The 17,675-nt window shown below is 44.5% G+C and overlaps 1 protein-coding gene across 1 annotated transcript; it reads left to right on the top strand.

The window, feature by feature from the left end:
* Positions 1 to 3,069: 3,069 nt before the first annotated feature.
* On the top strand, positions 3,070 to 17,616 carry LOC121188913 (the record flags this gene model as incomplete). Its single annotated transcript, XM_041048855.1, has 4 exons — positions 3,070 to 3,681; positions 15,543 to 15,616; positions 15,897 to 16,056; positions 17,080 to 17,616. Coding segments are annotated over exons 1-4 (1,383 nt in total), but the record flags the coding sequence as incomplete, so codon positions are not given.
* Between the last annotated feature and the right edge of the window lie 59 nt (positions 17,617 to 17,675).

Here is a 17,675-nt window from a genome sequence, read left to right as displayed (position 1 = left end):
CTCTCACAATAAAGCATCTCAGCAGCTCTGATAGGTGATTATATCTCTGTGGCTGGTCACGGTACAAACAGAAAAACTGTCTGTCAGGACATATTTGCTGTTTTTATTGATGTCTATCTGTGTCTCTGCTGTTTGGTTTTGGTTTGGTTTGTTGTTGCTGCTTCATTTAGTTCAGACTTTACTATTAGAAAAGGCAGGAAAGCGCCCCTGGAATAATATTGAGGACAAATGAAGTGAGTCTCAGTTGTTTTGTGTGGAATAATCACCTGCAGCTTGTTTCATCAAGTCATTTTCTACAGAAACACTGCAGACAAACAGATTGTCAGATAAAATCAGTGGATCTCAGTCCATCTGTGTGTCAGTGAATGGAAATGGTCGTCTCTGAATCATGTGTGAAAGATATTGATGTGGATTTTTCTGCAGGCTGGGTGGCTGAACCCCGTCAATGGCCAGTTACCACGTGTACTGTGTACAAAAGTCATAATGTATGATGTGATTGTGTGTCAAATGTATGTATTGCAACTTGCATATTAACTTTCAGGAAAGTGTGTGGCGGCGCAAACATTTTGCTGCGGCCCGGAGGCTATACTCCTTAACGAAATTTCGCCTGTACTTCTGTGCAAGTGACAATAAAGTACCTATCCTATCCTATCCTATCCCAATACAGAGTTCAAAAGCATGAGCAGGAACAACTGAAACTTAGTCAAATGTACATCATATTTTATATGGTGGGTTGCACCTATTCTCAGGGGCATGTCCGGACATGTATTGACATGTTTGGGCATGTCCCTTTCCATTTCAAGTGTTCGCTTGCGCTGCCCCCGAGTGGCCGCAAGTTACAGCAGCTCCTGCTCACCGTTGAGCTTTTTTCCCTTTCTTAGCTCTTATTAGTTTTTTTAATAGTTTTTATCTATTAGTTAAACCTTTCTCTTTACCTTAACTGCACTATGAGGACCAAAGTCGCAGTTTTTGCCCTGGTCTTTGTTCTTTTATTACTTTTGTCGTCCGTGTTTGCGTCCGGAGATCGCGGCCATGGACCCATTGTTTACACTAGGGATCAGCTGATGGCGCTTCGTAACACAGCGGTGCTGCCCCAGGAGAGACCCGACGTCCCCCGTGAACTGAGAAGGAGGAGACGGGGATGTCGTGCCGGAGTTCGGCGTCAGGCTAGGAGGAGAAGATACAGACCGGTTCTTCCGTCTGTAGTCATGGGGAACGTGAGATCTCTTCCCAACAAGATGGACGAGCTGGCGGCGCTGACCCGGCACCAGAGGGAATACCGAGAGAGCAGCATCATGATGTTTACGGAGACATGGCTGAACGCGCTAACTCCGGACACCAACATAGCCCTGGATGGATTTCTCTTGGTGCGGTCGGACAGGACAGTGGAGAGCGGTAAGAGGAAGGGTGGAGGGCTAGCTGTGTTTGTAAACAACAGGTGGTGTAACCCTGGGCACATCACTGTTAAAGAACAACTCTGCTATAAGGACATTGAGCTGCTAGCTATTAGCATGAGGCCATATTATTTACCGAGGGAATTCTCGCATGTTGTTATTATTGCGGTGTATGCCCCCCCTCTGCAAATAGCGACACGGCCCTTGATGTCCTTCACTCAGCAGTCAGCAGACTGCAGACACAGCACCCTCATGCCCTTTTCCTTATCTCGGGGGACTTCAACCATGTGTCTCCATCGTCCACTCTGACCACTTTCTCACAATATGTTACTTGTCACACCAGAGAAGATAGGACACTGGACTTATTCTATGCCAACACCAAGGAGGCATACTCATCATCACCACTTCCTCCTCTGGGCAGATCAGATCACAACCTGGTGCACCTCCTGCCTGTGTACAAACCACTTGTGCACAGACAACCAGCTGTGACCCGCACTATAAGAAGATGGTCCCCTGAGTCTGAGGAGGCTCTGAGGGACTGCTTTGAAACCACTGTGTGGGATGAACTCTGCAATCCTCACGGGGAGGACATTGACAGCCTGACTCACTGCATAACGGACTACATTAATTTTTGTGTGGACAACACTGTACCCACCAGGACTGTACGGTGTTTTCCAAACAACAAACCATGGATTAACGCTGACATAAAGGCTCTCCTGAAGGAGAAGAAGAGAGCCTTTAGGTCAGGCGACAGGGAGCGACTGAAGGAGGTGCAGAGAGAGCTGAGGAGGAAGATCAGAGAAGGGAAGAGTAGCTACAGAAAGAAAATGGAGGACCAGCTGCAGAGGAACAACATCTGTGGAGTCTGGAGGGGCCTTAAAACCATCTCAGGGCACAGGGAACCAGACTCTCAGACTGTGGGGGATCAGAAGTGGGTGAACGACCTGAACTTGTTTTTCAACAGGTTTGACCAGTCCCCCAACCCTCCCTCCCCCCAGTTGCCTCTGCTGCAGCCCCCCTTGTCGGCACCTCCAGGTTACTGCTTCATCCCCCCTCCTGCAGGTCTCAGCTCACAATCACCCCCCACTGCCCTTGCTCCTCCAGGACACTGCCCCACCCCCCCTCCTGCAGAACCCAGCTCACAACTACCCCCCACTGCCCCTACTCCTATTCCAACCCGCTCAGCCACACACCCCCTTCCCTCATGACTTCAATCACCCAGTCCCCATGTTCCAATCTGTCCCTCTCTACAGACCAGGTGAGAAGGGAGCTCAGAAGGATCAGCGCTAGGAAGGCTACGGGTCCGGACGGAATCAGCTCCAGGCTCCTCAAATCCTGTGCAGACCAGCTCTGTGGGATTGCGGGGCATGTCTTCAACCTCAGCCTGAAGTTGGGAAGAGTTCCACAGCTGTGGAAAACATCCTGTGTGGTACCGGTGCCTAAGACAGCGCACCCGAACCACCTCTTCAATAACTATAGGCCTGTGGCACTTACATAACACTTGATGAAGACACTGGAGCGACTAGTACTCTCCCATCTCCGCCCCCTGGTGAGGCCGTCGATGGACCCATTGCAGTTTGCCTACCAGCCTGGTATTGGAGTGGAGGACGCTGTCATCTTCCTCCTGCACAGAGCTCTCTCTCACCTGGAGAAGCCCGGCAGCACTGTGAGGATCATGTTTTTCGATTTCTCCAGTGCCTTCAATACCATACAGCCGCTGCTCCTGAGGGACAAGCTGGAGCACTCGGGAGTGGATCACCACATCTCGACCTGGATACTGGACTACCTCACCAACCGCCCACAGTATGTGAGGACAAAGGACTGTGAGTCTGACATGGTGGTCAGCAGTACAGGGGCTCCACAGGGAACAGTCTTGGCTCCTTTCCTGTTCACCCTGTACACGGCAGACTTCATGTACAGGACAACCAACTGCCACCTGCAGAAGTTCTCCGATGACTCTGCCATCGTCGGCCTCATCACAGACGACGATGACAGGGAGTACAGAGAACTGATCCAGGACTTCGTGGACTGGTGTCGGCGGAATCACCTCCAGATCAACTCAGGGAAAACCAAGGAGCTGGTGGTGGACTTCCGCAGACGCAGCCACCCCCCCCCAACACCAGTGAACATCCAGGGAACGGACATTGAGAGTGTGGTCTCTTACAGGTACCTGGGTGTTCACCTGAACAATAAACTGGACTGGACTGATAACACTAATGCCCTATACAAGAAGGGTCAGAGCAGGCTCTACCTTCTTAGGAGACTCAGGTCCTTTGGAGTGCAGGGGGTTCTCCTCAGGTCCTTCTTTGACTCTGTTGTGGCATCAGCCGTTTTCTATGGTGTGGTCTGCTGGAGCAGCAGCATCTCTGCGGCGGACAGGAAGAGACTGGACAAACTGATCAGGAAGGCCAGCTCAGTCCTGGGTTGCTCCCTTGACCCAGTGCAGGTGGTGGGAGAGAGGAGGATGGTAGCAAAGCTATCATCAATGATGGTGAATGAGTCCCACCCCATGCAGGACACACTGACTGCACTGAGCAGCTCCTTCAGTGAGAGGCTTCTTCACCCCAAGACAGTGAAGGAGCGTTATCGCAGGTCCTTCCTTCCTGCGGCTGTTAGACTGTACAGCCAGCTGTGCTGAGCAAACCACATGCACAAAACCACTTGCACACACACTCTGTTCTGGACTTAATAACTGGTGCTTTATGTGCAGCCTTCTTCTTCTTCTTTTTTTCATACTGTTTACTGTTTATAGTATTTATTATTATTGTGTATTATTGTGTAAATCCTGAGTGTTTTTTCTGCTGCTGTAACAGTGCAATTTCCCCATTGTGGGACTATTAAAGGTTTATCTTATCTTATCTTATCTTATTTCCGTATTTAATATTAGCCAGTTTTTATCAGTGTCAACCACTTCCTCACTAAATCTTATTTTTCAGGTAGTTTGACAGGTCTGAGTTACAATGGTGTCTTTTTCTCCTTGGATGAGTTATAGGCTCCTCCCGTCGGGTGTACCTTGTTATCTAATGGTGTCAGGAAGTTTCATTATTTATTTTTTAAAAACTGTCCAAGCCAATCTTATCTCAGTTTTACATCTACAAGCTTTAATAATAGCTCCTTCAAGGTTCAGCAGTGCTAGACAAAGAGTGATACATAAACTGCAGGCATCTGTCTAGGCAGAGAGTGATACACAAAACAGCTGGTGTCTATCAGGTTAACACCCTGCGGAAATCCCCGTAAATTCCCATATTTCAGTGCACACAGTGAAACAAAGTATAGATAGGTAAAGCATAGACAAGTTTGTAACAAACCACTCAAGACCCCGTCACCACAATATGAAAGAGGAAAGAAGAGCCAATCAGTGGAGGAGCAGCTGATAGTTCTACAGGACAAATGATCGAGGAAAGATCATGGACATAAAGGTCTGGACAGATGAGTCAGTGCTCTGCATCCAGGGATGTTTTAACTGCACAGACTGGGATGTTTTCACACAGTCTTGTGGGGATGATTTGGACTCAAATCAGAGCTGGAAAACAAGATGGCAGCAAACAAACTTGGTTCAGCCTGGGCAAGCATGAAAACTACAGCAGGTCTTCAGAGCACAGAGCTCAGTACTCGTGTCTTTTTAGATGGTTGGAACTTGGACATAGAGCTGGATAATGCTCTGAAGCATTTTATTGTCGTTTCGATTTTAGCAAAGAAACTCATCAACTGAAACATAAACTTAAAGACACTGTGCACTTTAACATTGAGCTGTGTGATGTCAAAAAGACGTTCTGTGCAGTAAAATTGAACAAAGGTTACGGCTCCTATAATATATGTGGGTGTTTAGTGAAGTCCTGTGCACATGAGCTGAGTCCTATGTTTCAATATATTTTTAATAAGTCCTTACAGACACATGTCCCTAAGCTCTGGAAAAATGCTGTGGTTGCTGTCCCAAAACACTGAATGATGTTTGACCAGTCGCCCTGACTTCAATTTGAATGGAAACTTTAGAGAAACTGGTCAGATCTGAGGTCCTGAAGCAAACTGAACATGCACTGGATCCTCTGCAGTTTGCATACAGGCCTCACAGAGGAGTGGAGGATGCTACTGTGACTCTGCTCAACATGCTTTTTAAACATCTGGATTTTAATGGGACACACACCAGGCTTTTATTTGTGGACTTCTCTTCTGCTTTTAATACAATTCAACCTCACATTTGAATTGAAAGGCTCCTACAACAGTTTGATTTAAATAATAATCTGGTGGGTTGGATTCTGGATGTTTTAACCAACAGGACACAGAGAGTGAGGGTCAACAGTACATTGTCTGACCAAAGGTGTTCTTCCAGGTTTATCGTCCCAAGATATAACAGCTCTTTTCCTGCTTCTGTCAGAGCTGAGCTTCAGAGTTGAACAAGCTAAAGTGATACATTGCACATACTTACTTATTTATAGATTTATTTCCTATTTATTTATTATGTAAATGAACTGTTTTTATTATTTTACATTGGACTGAACCACCAGGAAGTGGATGTACATCAGAGTTATTCTGTATTGACCCTTTTCTCTCTTTGATCCTGATTGGTGGAGCCATGAGCACTTTTACTTTTATCATCATGTTTATAATCAGCTGTGTTGGTTTTGTGTTACATTTCTTTGTGTTCTGTGTATGTGTGTCAAAAGGACGTCATCATCTGATCATCTGACTGCAAAACAAATCTACCTACAGGTACAAATAAAGTAACATGAACCTGAACCTGAACCTGAGGATGATTTCAGTTGATGTGCAGATGAATGATTTGTGTTTTCTCTCCACATGAAGGTAGAAAGTGTGTGTGAGCTGATGTGGATGTGAGTTCAGCATCATGAATCAGTGTGAGGACAGAGAGGAGGGAGCCCCTCCCCCTAAAACCAGTCTGTGTGGGGACCATGAGATCCAGACCAAAGCTCAGAGGTGAGATGAGGATCTCTAACTGTCCATGACTCTTCTCCATGTCAGAGCTCAGCACTCACATCACTGCACCATCATTATTCACACTCAAAGCTCTGTGTGTGTTGTGTTGAAGGCCAGAGCAGCAGCACACACCAGACTCTGCTGGACCTGGACCTGAACATGGACCTGAGCCCAGCTGTGTGTCCCTGAAGCGTGACAGGTCAAAGGATGACCCCACTGATTTCAAAGGACAGCCTCCCTCTGCTGCAAAGAAGTGAGCTGCAGCTGACTACATGTTTTCTTCTTAACTATGAGAACACTGTATGAATAATAGACACGTTGCCCCTCTCCCCATGTCCCTAATGGTCTTAATCTCTGTGTCCACCAGGATCTGTCAGAGACCAGACTTCCCTGGACATGAGCCCAGCTGTGTGTCCATGAAGAGTGACAGGTCAAAGGATATCGTCATTGATTTCAAAGGACAGCCTCCCTCTGCTGCAAAGAAGTGAGCTGCAGCTGAGTTTAAAATGTATCAGACAGCTGTCCTGTATAACTGGTCTTCTATGAAAGATGAAGTGATTGTGTTTTGTCTCCAGGCTTCATGAATGACACAGTATATGAACATGATCAGGCTGAAACACAGGCTTTAGTGGCAAAGTTGATGTTTCTCTTTTCAAGAAAAGCACTTCTTATGTTCTTATATGTGTCATTCAGATCAGAACTAAAACTCCCTGTAACTCAGCACCTATCCAGTTCCAGTGTTTGTGTTAGTGTCCTGTAGCAGAGGTGAGACTTCTGTCAAACCCAGTGTGAGTCCTTAAAACTCATCATTTAAAAGGTGGACTTGTTGTGATGACTCTAGGTCATGAGGTACAGAACTGATTGCTTGTTTCCTCTCATTGAGAATGTCACAGCACAGTAGTGTTTGCTTTAATCAGGACAGTCACCACAGAACAAAGCAGCTGTTGTTTGTGTACAAAGCATAAAACACTCACAGATGCTGCAAACATAATGTGAGCTAATTCTTCATGATTCCTCCACAGAGTGGACCAGAAGAGCTCAGAGGTTCCCAGTGCTCAGTCTGCCCAGCAGCATCAAACACACCTGGACTCCATATTTATGGTCTGTACATGGACAACAACTACTTTGACATCTGTTGTGTTGACAATAATCTCCATGCTGCACTTTTTAGAGCAGTGGATTGTCAGTGTCTCCAACATGGATCTGATGTTTGGCTCCATGGTTTTACTTTGATTGTGTCATTCATATAGTTTTCTGTTCCAGCTGCTGGAGGAGAACATTGTCACTTTTGTGAAGAAGGAGCTGAAGAAGATCCAGGAGGTTGTGAGTCCAGATTACCCACAATGCTCAGAGAGTCAAAGGGAGGATGAGGAGGTGTTAGACGGTGATGATGAAGAGCAGAGGTGGAGCAGCAGACAGGCTTTTGTGAAGATCACAGTGAACTTCCTGAGGAGAATGAAGCAGGAGGAGCTGGCTGACTGTCTGCACAGCAGTAAGAGGATTTCTCTAGAGATTCAACATGATGGACAAATGGGACATTTCTCATGTCTCAAGACATGGAGGGAAATGTTCATGTGTCTTCTTTAGGGGATGAACATGTCATGTTTTCTTTATGAATCAGTCACTGATGTTGTTTCTTGTTTGTTTGTTCATTCAGGACATGTTGTTCCAGTTTGTCAACGTAAACTTAAATCTTCTCTGAAGAAGAAGTTCCAGTGTGTGTTTGAGGGGATCTCTAAAGCAGGAAACCCAACCCTTCTGAATCAGATCTACACAGAGCTCTACATCACAGAGGGAGGGACTGGAGAGGTCAATGATGAACATGAGGTCAGACAGATTGAAACAGCATCCAGGAAACCAGCCAGACCAGAAACAAGCATCAGACAAGAAGACATCTTTAAAGCCTCACCTGGAAGAGATGGACCAATCAGAACAGTGATGACAAAGGGAGTGGCTGGCATTGGGAAAACAGTCTTAACACAGAAGTTGACTCTGGACTGGGCTGAAGACAAAGCCAACCAGGACATACACTTCACATTTCCATTCACGTTCAGAGAGCTGAATGTGCTGAAAGAGAAAAAGTTCAGCTTGGTGGAACTTGTTCATCACTTCTTTACTGAAACCAAAGAAGCAGGACTCTGCAGGTTTGAGGAGGTCCAGGTTCTGTTCATCTTTGACGGTCTGGATGAGTGTCGACTTCCTCTGGACTTCCACAACACTGAGATCCTGACTGATGTTACAGAGTCCACCTCAGTGGATGTGCTGCTGACAAACCTCATCAGGAGGAAACTGCTTCCCTCTGCTCGCCTCTGGATAACCACACGACCTGCAGCAGCCAATCAGATCCCTCCTGAGTGTGTTGACATGGTGACAGAGGTCAGAGGGTTCACTGACCCACAGAAGGAGGAGTACTTCAGGAAGAGGTTCAGAGAGGAGGAGCAGGCCAGAAGGATCATCTCCCACATCAAGACTTCACGAAGCCTCCACATCATGTGTCACATCCCGGTCTTCTGCTGGATCACTGCTACAGTTCTGGAGGATGTGTTGGAAACCAGAGAGGGAGGAGGGCTGCCCAAGACCCTGACTGAGATGTACATCCACTTCCTGGTGGTTCAGTCCAAACTGAAGAACATTAAGTATAATGGAGGAGCTGAGACAGATCCACTCTGGAGTCCAGAGACCAGGAAGATGATTGAGTCTCTGGGAAAACTGGCTTTTGAGCAGCTGCAGAAAGGAAACCTGATCTTCTATGAATCAGACCTGACAGAGTGTGGCATCGATATAAGAGCAGCCTCAGTGTACTCAGGAGTCTTCACACAGGTCTTTAAAGAGGAGAGAGGACTGTACCAGGACAAGGTGTTCTGCTTTGTCCATCTGAGTCTTCAGGAGTTTCTGGCTGCTCTTCATGTCCATCTGACCTTCATCAAGACTGGAGTCAATCTGCTGTCAGAAAAGAAATCATCTTCCCAACGACTCAAAAAAATAACAGGTAAATTTTCAGCCTTCTACCAGAGAGCTGTGGACAAGGCCTTACAGAGTCCAAATGGACACCTGGACTTGTTCCTCCGCTTCCTCCTGGGTCTTTCACTGCAGATCAATCAGACTCTCCTACGAGGTCTGCTGACACAGACAGGAAGTGGCTCACAGACCAATCAGCAAACAGTCCAGTACATCAAGAAGAAGATTGAAGAGACTCCCTCTGCAGAGCAAAGCATCAACCTGTTCCACTGTCTGAATGAACTGAATGGTCGTTCTCTAGTGAAGCAGATCCAACAGTCCCTGAGTTCAGGATGTCTCTCCACAGGTCAACTGTCTCCTGCTCAATGGTCAGCTCTGGTCTTCATTTTACTGTCATCAGAAAAAGATCTGGACGTGTTTGATCTGAAGAAATACTTTGCTTCAGAGGAGGCTCTTCTGAAGCTGCTGCCAGTTGTCAAAGCCTCTAACAAAGCTCTGTAAGTGTATAGATAGTTGGATTTCTTCATCATTATATAAAGACTCTGCTATTTTATTCAGCAGGAGGGAAAATAAATTCCTCTCTTCTTTAATTCCTTATCATCATCTCTGAGCTCTGAGCTTCACCACATTGAATCTGAATTAAAATAATGGATCCTACATTAAAGAGCCAAGTCTCAGCTTTAATTTGAGCAGGTTGACATCAGTATAGAAAGAACTGTGTGGGAGATTCAGCCCTTTTAGTGGTTCAAAAGTAACTGGACAAATACAAAGGAAGTGAAACAAACTCAATATTTGGTGTAAAATCCTTTGCAGTCATTGACTATAGTATCCATTATTATATTATTACTATATTATATAAGTCAATGTGCTGAGAGCCCGAAGAACAAAACATGTCTAACTGTCCAAATACTTACGGCCTTGACAGTACACGTCTGTTTATTACTGATTGTGTCATATTTAACTGTCATGTCTCCAACTTGTTGAGTATAAAACAGAAAGGATTTGAATCAGAGCCAATGAAAGATGATCATCAATGTAGAAACTCCTCATTAGTTAGCAGGTGGATAAAGAGCTGATATTTCTGCTTCACTGAACAATTCAGTGTTTGATGTTTGGCCCAGTTTTCAAATGCAGGTCTGTTAGTTTGCTGTGAGCTGCAGAGCAAACTGAGAGTTTTGTTCCTTTGATTGTCCTTTCAACACAAATGTTATTTGATTTTTTCTTCATTGTTTCCTCTTCAGACTGAGCAGCTGTAACCTCTCAAAGAGAAGCTGTGAAGCTTTGTCCTCAGTTCTCAGCTCCCAGTCCTCTAGTCTGAGACACCTGGACCTGAGTAACAATGACCTTCAGGATTCAGGGGTGAAGCTCCTGTCTGCTGGACTGAAGAGTCCACATTGTACCCTGGAGACTCTCAGGTCAGATCAAGTTCCAGTTTGTTTGAAATGACTGCAGATATTTCTTGAGTCCATCAATGCTAAGTTTAGAGAGGCCCATATCTAATGATTTTCACAGTTTATGCAATCTTTGAGTTTTTCAGACCTTTTTTTTATCCTGCTTCATATTCTGTAGAGCTCACGTGTATGAACTCTGACGGAGATAGACAAACTCATTTATGCTTTGTTATAATGCAGCTTAGATGATCACATGTCAGTGTTAAAGATGTCAATGAAAACCATGTCAAAAAGATTCACTGACAACCTTTTACTGTATTTCACTTTAAAATTTCAACTTATTTCAACTTAATACTAAGTAATGAGAACTGTAACAAAATTACATTTCTATCAACTAATAAAAACTAAATGAAAATGTGAAAGACAGCTATAGGACTAGGCTGCTGGGGGACATCCCATGATGTACTGCACACTTCTTCTTCTTTCTCTTTCTCTCCTCAGACCCACTCTCAAATTTATTAGCCTTTATTACATGTCATTAACTCTGTGTCCTCTCTGTCCCGTAGTCCTGTGTTTGTTTCTCTCTGGTCTCTCTTTCTCTGTACCTTACTGCAGGTACCTCTGGCTCCGGAGCTGCATGTCCTATGGTCCTGGCTCCACCCACCTGCTGCTGTTTATTGTTTACAATGATCTATTTCTAACATGTTTTAATGTTCCATTCTGCTACAGATAAATATTTGATTAATATTCTTTACAAACTGTAATGTAAATAATTACCAGTCATGACAGCTTTTTGCCTCCGTGCTCTGTTTCATAATTCTAATCTGCTGAGCACACATTATCCAATAACTGTTCACTAACTGTAATGTAAATACTGACCCACATTGTCTGTATTATGCTGCATGTCTTTCTCCCCCTCTCCTCCATTCCTAGCTGTCCTATCTTCCTCCTTTTCCTCCTTTCACCCAGCCCGGCCATCGGCAGGAGGGTCCCCCATCTGAGCCAGGTTCTGCTCAAGGTTTCTTCCTGTTAAAAGGGAGTTTTCCTTGCCACTGTCGCCTTAAGTGCTTGCTCTGGGGTCAGGCTCTGGGTCTCTGTAAAGCGCTTTGAGACAATTTTGATTGTGGAAGGCGCTATATAAATAAAATTGAATTGAATTGAATTGAATTGTCCATTGCCAACCCTGTTTGTATTATTCTGCATGTCCTTCTCCTCCTCTCCTTCATCCCTAGCTGTCCTATCTTCCTCCTTTTCCTCCTTTCACCCAGCCCGGCCATCAGCAGGAGGGTCCCCCATCTGAGCCAGGTTCTGCTCAAGGTTTCTTCCTGTTAAAAGGGAGTTTTTCCTTGCCACTATCACCTTAAGTGCTTTAATACTAATTAATTAGTATTAAAGTTAATACTAATAATTTAATATAAGGTCTCAATTAAGGAGTAAGTTGAGGATTAATGTGGACAGTCAAACATCTAGATCTTCCTCTAGATGTTCACTAATGAAATATCACTACGTTTTCCCACGTTTTAGCTTCTCCTCTCAAGATAAAGCCAGACACTGAAGAGGATTTTCCTTGAAGAAGCTTCCAGTTCTTGGGTTTTGATTTTGACCCAGGTGTCATTCACATATCTGAACCAATGTGTTGGAGTGGAACCAGTAAATATACTAGTATACCCACAGGTGAGGCAGTGGAAATAGTCAGAAAAAAGATCATTGAGGTCATTGCGGAAGACCACTCCATCAGTGACCATACCAATCTCACACTGGACCAGATCTGCACCCTTTTAGACCTCTGCTTCTCCATAACCTACTTAAAATACAATGAAGGTTTCTACAGAAAGAAACACAGCTGCGCCATGGGTTTCCCTGTTTCACCTACTGTGACCTATACATGAAGGAAGTAGAGAGCAGAGCTCTGAACTCCTTCAAGGATTCCACTCCCATCATCAACTAGAACACAAATTGGGGGTTATCAGAACCCTACACTACCGGTCAGAAAACATCCCCTCCACAACAAAGGGAAAAGAGAAAAAACACACACCTGCACCTCAAGGAGAAGGGACACTCCTTTGAAGACAGTGATGTCCACATTTTGGACCGAGAACATAGAGGAGTTAAGGAGGCCATCTATGTCAAAATAGAACGTCCATCACTGAACAGAGGGGCTGGTCTAAGACACCAGCTGTCACCCACCTATAACATAGTTTTGAGATCCCTCCCAAAAAAAAACTAACCCATTCAACCAACTGGGCTCATGTGACCCTAACGACTCATATGATGCTTTGTGTCAACGCTGTGCCTCACTGAACAAATCTGTGTTTGATGTTTGACCCAGTTTTCAAATGCAGGTCTGTTAGTTTGCTGTGAGCTGCAGAGCAAACTGAGAGTTTTGTTCCTTTGATTGTCCTTTCAACACAAATGTTATTTGACTTTTTCTTCATTGTTTCCTCTTCAGACTGAGCAGCTGTAACCTCTCAGAGAGAAGCTGTGAAGCTCTGTCCTCAGTTCTCAGCTCCCAGTCCTCTAGTCTAAGACACCTGGACCTGAGTAACAATGACCTTCAGGATTCAGGGGTGAAGCTCCTGTCTGCTGGACTGAAGAGTCCACATTGTACCCTGGAGACTCTCAGGTCAGATCAAGTTCCAGTTTGTTTGAAATGACTGCAGATATTTCTTGAGTCCATCAATGCTGAGTTTAGAGAGGCCCATATCTAATGATTTTCACAGTTTATGCAATCTTTGAGTTTTTCAGACCTTTTTTTTTTATCCTGATTCATATTCTGTAGAGCTCACGTGTATGAACTCTGACTGAGATAGACAAACTCATTTATGCTTTGTTATAATGCAGCTTAGATGATCACATGTCAGTGTTAAAGATGTCAATGAAAACCATGTCAAAAAGATTCACTGACAACCTTTTATTTCACTTTAAAATTTCAACTTACTTCAACTTAATACTAAGTAATGAGAACTGTAACAAAATTACATTTCTATCAACTAATCAAAACTAAATGAAAATGTGAAAGACAGCTATAGGACTAGGCTGCTGGGGGACATCCCATGATCTGCGCACTTCTTCTCTCTCTCTTTCTCTCCTCAGACCCACTCTCACATTTATTAGCCTTTATTCCATGTCATTAACTCTGTGTCCTCTTTGTCCCGTAGTCCTGTGCTTGTTTCTCTCTGGTCTCTCTTTCTCTGTAACTTTCTGCAGGTATCTCTGGCTCTGGAGCTGCATGTTTTATGGTCCTGGCTTCACCTACCTGCTGCTGTTTATTGTTTACAATGATCCATTTCTAACACGTTTAATGTTCCATTCTGCTACAGATAAATATTGGATTAATATTCTATGCAAACTGTAATGTAAATAATTACCAGTCATGACAGCTTTTTGCCTCGGTGCTCTGTTTCCTATCATAACTGTAATCTGCTGAGCACACAGTATCCACTAACTGTTCACTAACTGTAATCTAAATGCTGACCCTCTAACATTGTCCATTGCCAACCCTGTTTGTATTATTCTGCATGTCCTTCTCCTCCTCTCCTTCATTCCTAGCTGTCCTATCTTCCTCCTTTTCCTCCTTTCACCCAGCCCGGCCATCAGCAGGAGGGTCCCCCATCTGAGCCAGGTTCTGCTCAAGGTTTCTTCCTGTTAAAAGGGAGTTTTTCCTTGCCACTATCACCTTAAGTGCTTTAATACTAATTAATTAGTATTAAAGTTAATACTAATAATTTAATATAAGGTCTCAATTAAGGAGTAAGTTGAGGATTAATGTGGACAGTCAAACATCTAGATCTCCTCTAGATGTTCACTAATGAAATATCACTACGTTTTCCCACGTTTTAGCTTCTCCTCTCAAGATAAAGCCAGACACTGAAGAGGATTTTCCTTGAAGAAGCTTCCAGTCCTTGGGTTTTGATTTTGACCCAGGTGTCATTCACATATCTGAACCAATGTGTTGGAGTGGAACCAGTAAATATACTAGTATACCCACAGGTGAGGCAGTGGAAATAGTCAGAAAAAAGATCATTGAGGTCATTGCGGAAGACCACTCCATCAGTGACCATACCAATCTCACACTGGACCAGATCTGCACCCTTTTAGACCTCTGCTTCTCCATAACCTACTTAAAATACAATGAAGGTTTCTACAGAAAGAAACACAGCTGCGCCATGGGTTTCCCTGTTTCACCTACTGCGACCTATACATGAAGGAAGTAGAGAGCAGAGCTCTGAACTCCTTCAAGGATTCCACTCCCATCATCAACTAGAACACAAATTGGGGGTTATCAGAACCCTACACTACTGGTCAGAAAACATCCCCTCCACAACAAAGGGAAAAGAGAAAAAACACACACCTGCACCTCAAGGAGAAGGGACACTTCTTTGAAGACAGTGATGTCCACATTTTGGACCGAGAACATAGAGGAGTTAAGGAGGCCATCTATGTCAAAATAGAACGTCCATCACTGAACAGAGGGGCTGGTCTAAGACACCAGCTGTCACCCACCTATAACATAGTTTTGAGATCCCTCCCAAAAAAAACTAACCCATTCAACCAACTGGGCTCATGTGACCCTAACGACTCATATGATGCTTTGTGTCAACGCTGTGCTTCACTGAACAAATCTGTGTTTGATGTTTGACCCAGTTTTCAAATGCAGGTCTGTTAGTTTGCTGTGAGCTGCAGAGCAAACTGAGAGTTTTGTTCCTTTGATTGTCCTTTCAACACAAATGTTATTTGACTTTTTCTTCATTGTTTCCTCTTCAGACTGAGCAGCTGTAACCTCTCAGAGAGAAGCTGTGAAGCTCTGTCCTCAGTTCTCAGCTCCCAGTCCTCTAGTCTGAGACACCTGGACCTGAATAACAATGACCTGCAGGATTCAGGAGTGAAGCTTCTGTCTGCTGGACTGAAGAGTCCACACTGTACCCTGGAAACTCTCAGGTCAGGATCCATCAATATGTTTAGCTGATGATTTGCTCATATCTGATTTAAATCAGTGGATAAACAGCTAACTTGTGTAGGATTGTTCAAAGTAAATTTTTACTAAAGTTCAGCAGAACTTTCTAGACTCATTATTCAGTGCTTCAGTTGTTGATTTTTTTTTTAATCCTACAGATGATGTTTAAGGAACCAAAAACAAAAATATGAACAAAAAAGAACAAAAAAACAGACCAGCAGGTGTTGACAGAGGGTTCCTGTGAGATGTTGTGTGTGTCTGCAGGCTGTCAGGATGTCTGATCACAGAGGAAGGCTGTGCTTCTCTGGCCTCAGCTCTGAGCTCCAACCCATCCCATCTGAGAGAGCTGGACTTGAGCTACAATCATCCAGGAGACTCAGGAGTGAAGCTGCTGTCTGCTAGACTGAAGGATCCACACTGGAGACTGGACACCCTCAGGTATGGAGAGGCATGCTGCAGCCACAGACAGTGTGTGATAGAGGAGGAAGAGCTGGAAACATTTAGAGTGTCACAGCTGATGACAGATCTCTACACAAGTGCTTTGAATTCAACAACAACACAAAGAGGGTTTTCTCTAATTCTGACTTCAGTATCTCATCATGACTCACTGTGTCATATTTAAGAGAAAATATATGACAATCATATAATCAATCAGGTGTGGTCAGCTGTTTTCTGTGACCTGAGCAGGACTTTCTCAGACTGGATTTCATGCTGCATCAGCACAAAGCCAGCGTGGAAACATTTGAGCTGCAGCTGGTTGAACTGCTCCTGAACCCACAGAGCCACTTTGAGCACTCAGAGTGCTTTCACCACAACAACCCCAAAGACTTTAGATACCTGTTCAGTGCTGACACACTAATAATAACATCCCAACAATAATAAGAGCATCTACACTGCTCAGAGACATTCATTTGCCAGTGTCTCAGACCAAGGAGGAAATGAAATCAGGCCTCTGACCATGTCTTCTAAAATATCCATGATCAATAACCAGCTGAACCTCTCTGAGATCCTGATCTTGTCATTCTGAGATCTTTTGTTGTGTCTGACACCAAAAGTGATATCAAATGGAGAAGACAAATGATGAAATCTTTCCTCCATGTCACCTCCCTGCTCCGTATCATTCCAAGATAAGGACTCCAGGTCCTTTGTCTCTTTGCTGAATGAACAGAATAATCAAACCATCTGTGTATGAGAGCCATGTAATGTCCATGTTTGCATGCTGAAAGAGAACGTGCTGGTCTGACCCCCCTCCTCCTTTCAGGGTGGAGCCTGGTGGAGTCCGATGGTTGAGACCAGGTCTGAGGAAGTGTAAGTGTGGTTTTCATTTGATCCCTGAAAACAAAGCAGCTCACATTCAACCATCTTCAAAGTGTCAATCAATGATCAGGTGATAGATCCATAACTGCAGCTGTGTTGTGTCTTCTTCTCTCCATCAGATTTCTGTGAACTCACCATCGACACAAACACAGTAAACAGAAAGATCAAACTGTCTGACAACAACAGGAAGGTGACACATGTGAAGGAGGATCAGTCATATCCTGATCATCCAGACAGATTTGACCACTGGCCTCAGCTGCTGTGTAGTAATGGTCTGACTGGTCGCTGTTACTGGGAGGTCGAGTGGAGAAGAATGGTTGATATATCAGTGAGTTACAGAGGAATCAGAAGGAAAGGAAACAGAGGAAACTGTGTGTTTGGAGAGAACGATCAGTCCTGGAGTCTGTTCTGCTCTGATCGTGGTTACTCTGTTTGTCACAATAACAGAGCGACACATTTCTCCTCCTCCTCCTCCTCTTCATCATCTTCCTCTGTCTCTCACAGAGTAGCAATGTATGTGGACTGTCCTGCTGGCTCTCTGTCCTTCTACAGAGTCTCCTCTGACTCACTGATCCACCTCTACACCTTCAACACCACATTCACTGAACCTCTGTATCCTGGGTTTGGGTTTGGGTTCTGGTGGTCTGGTTCCTCAGTGTCTCTGTGTAGAGTGAAGCAGAGAGAGTCTCCTCCTGTTAGAGAAACTCTCTCACTGTTGAACACATA

This window comes from Toxotes jaculatrix, chromosome 10, assembly GCF_017976425.1.
Source record: "Toxotes jaculatrix isolate fToxJac2 chromosome 10, fToxJac2.pri, whole genome shotgun sequence".
In the NCBI taxonomy this organism is placed as follows: domain Eukaryota; kingdom Metazoa; phylum Chordata; class Actinopteri; family Toxotidae; genus Toxotes; species Toxotes jaculatrix.
The sequence above is the reverse complement of the archived record's forward strand: the minus strand, read 5'-3'. Positions and strand labels throughout refer to the sequence as shown.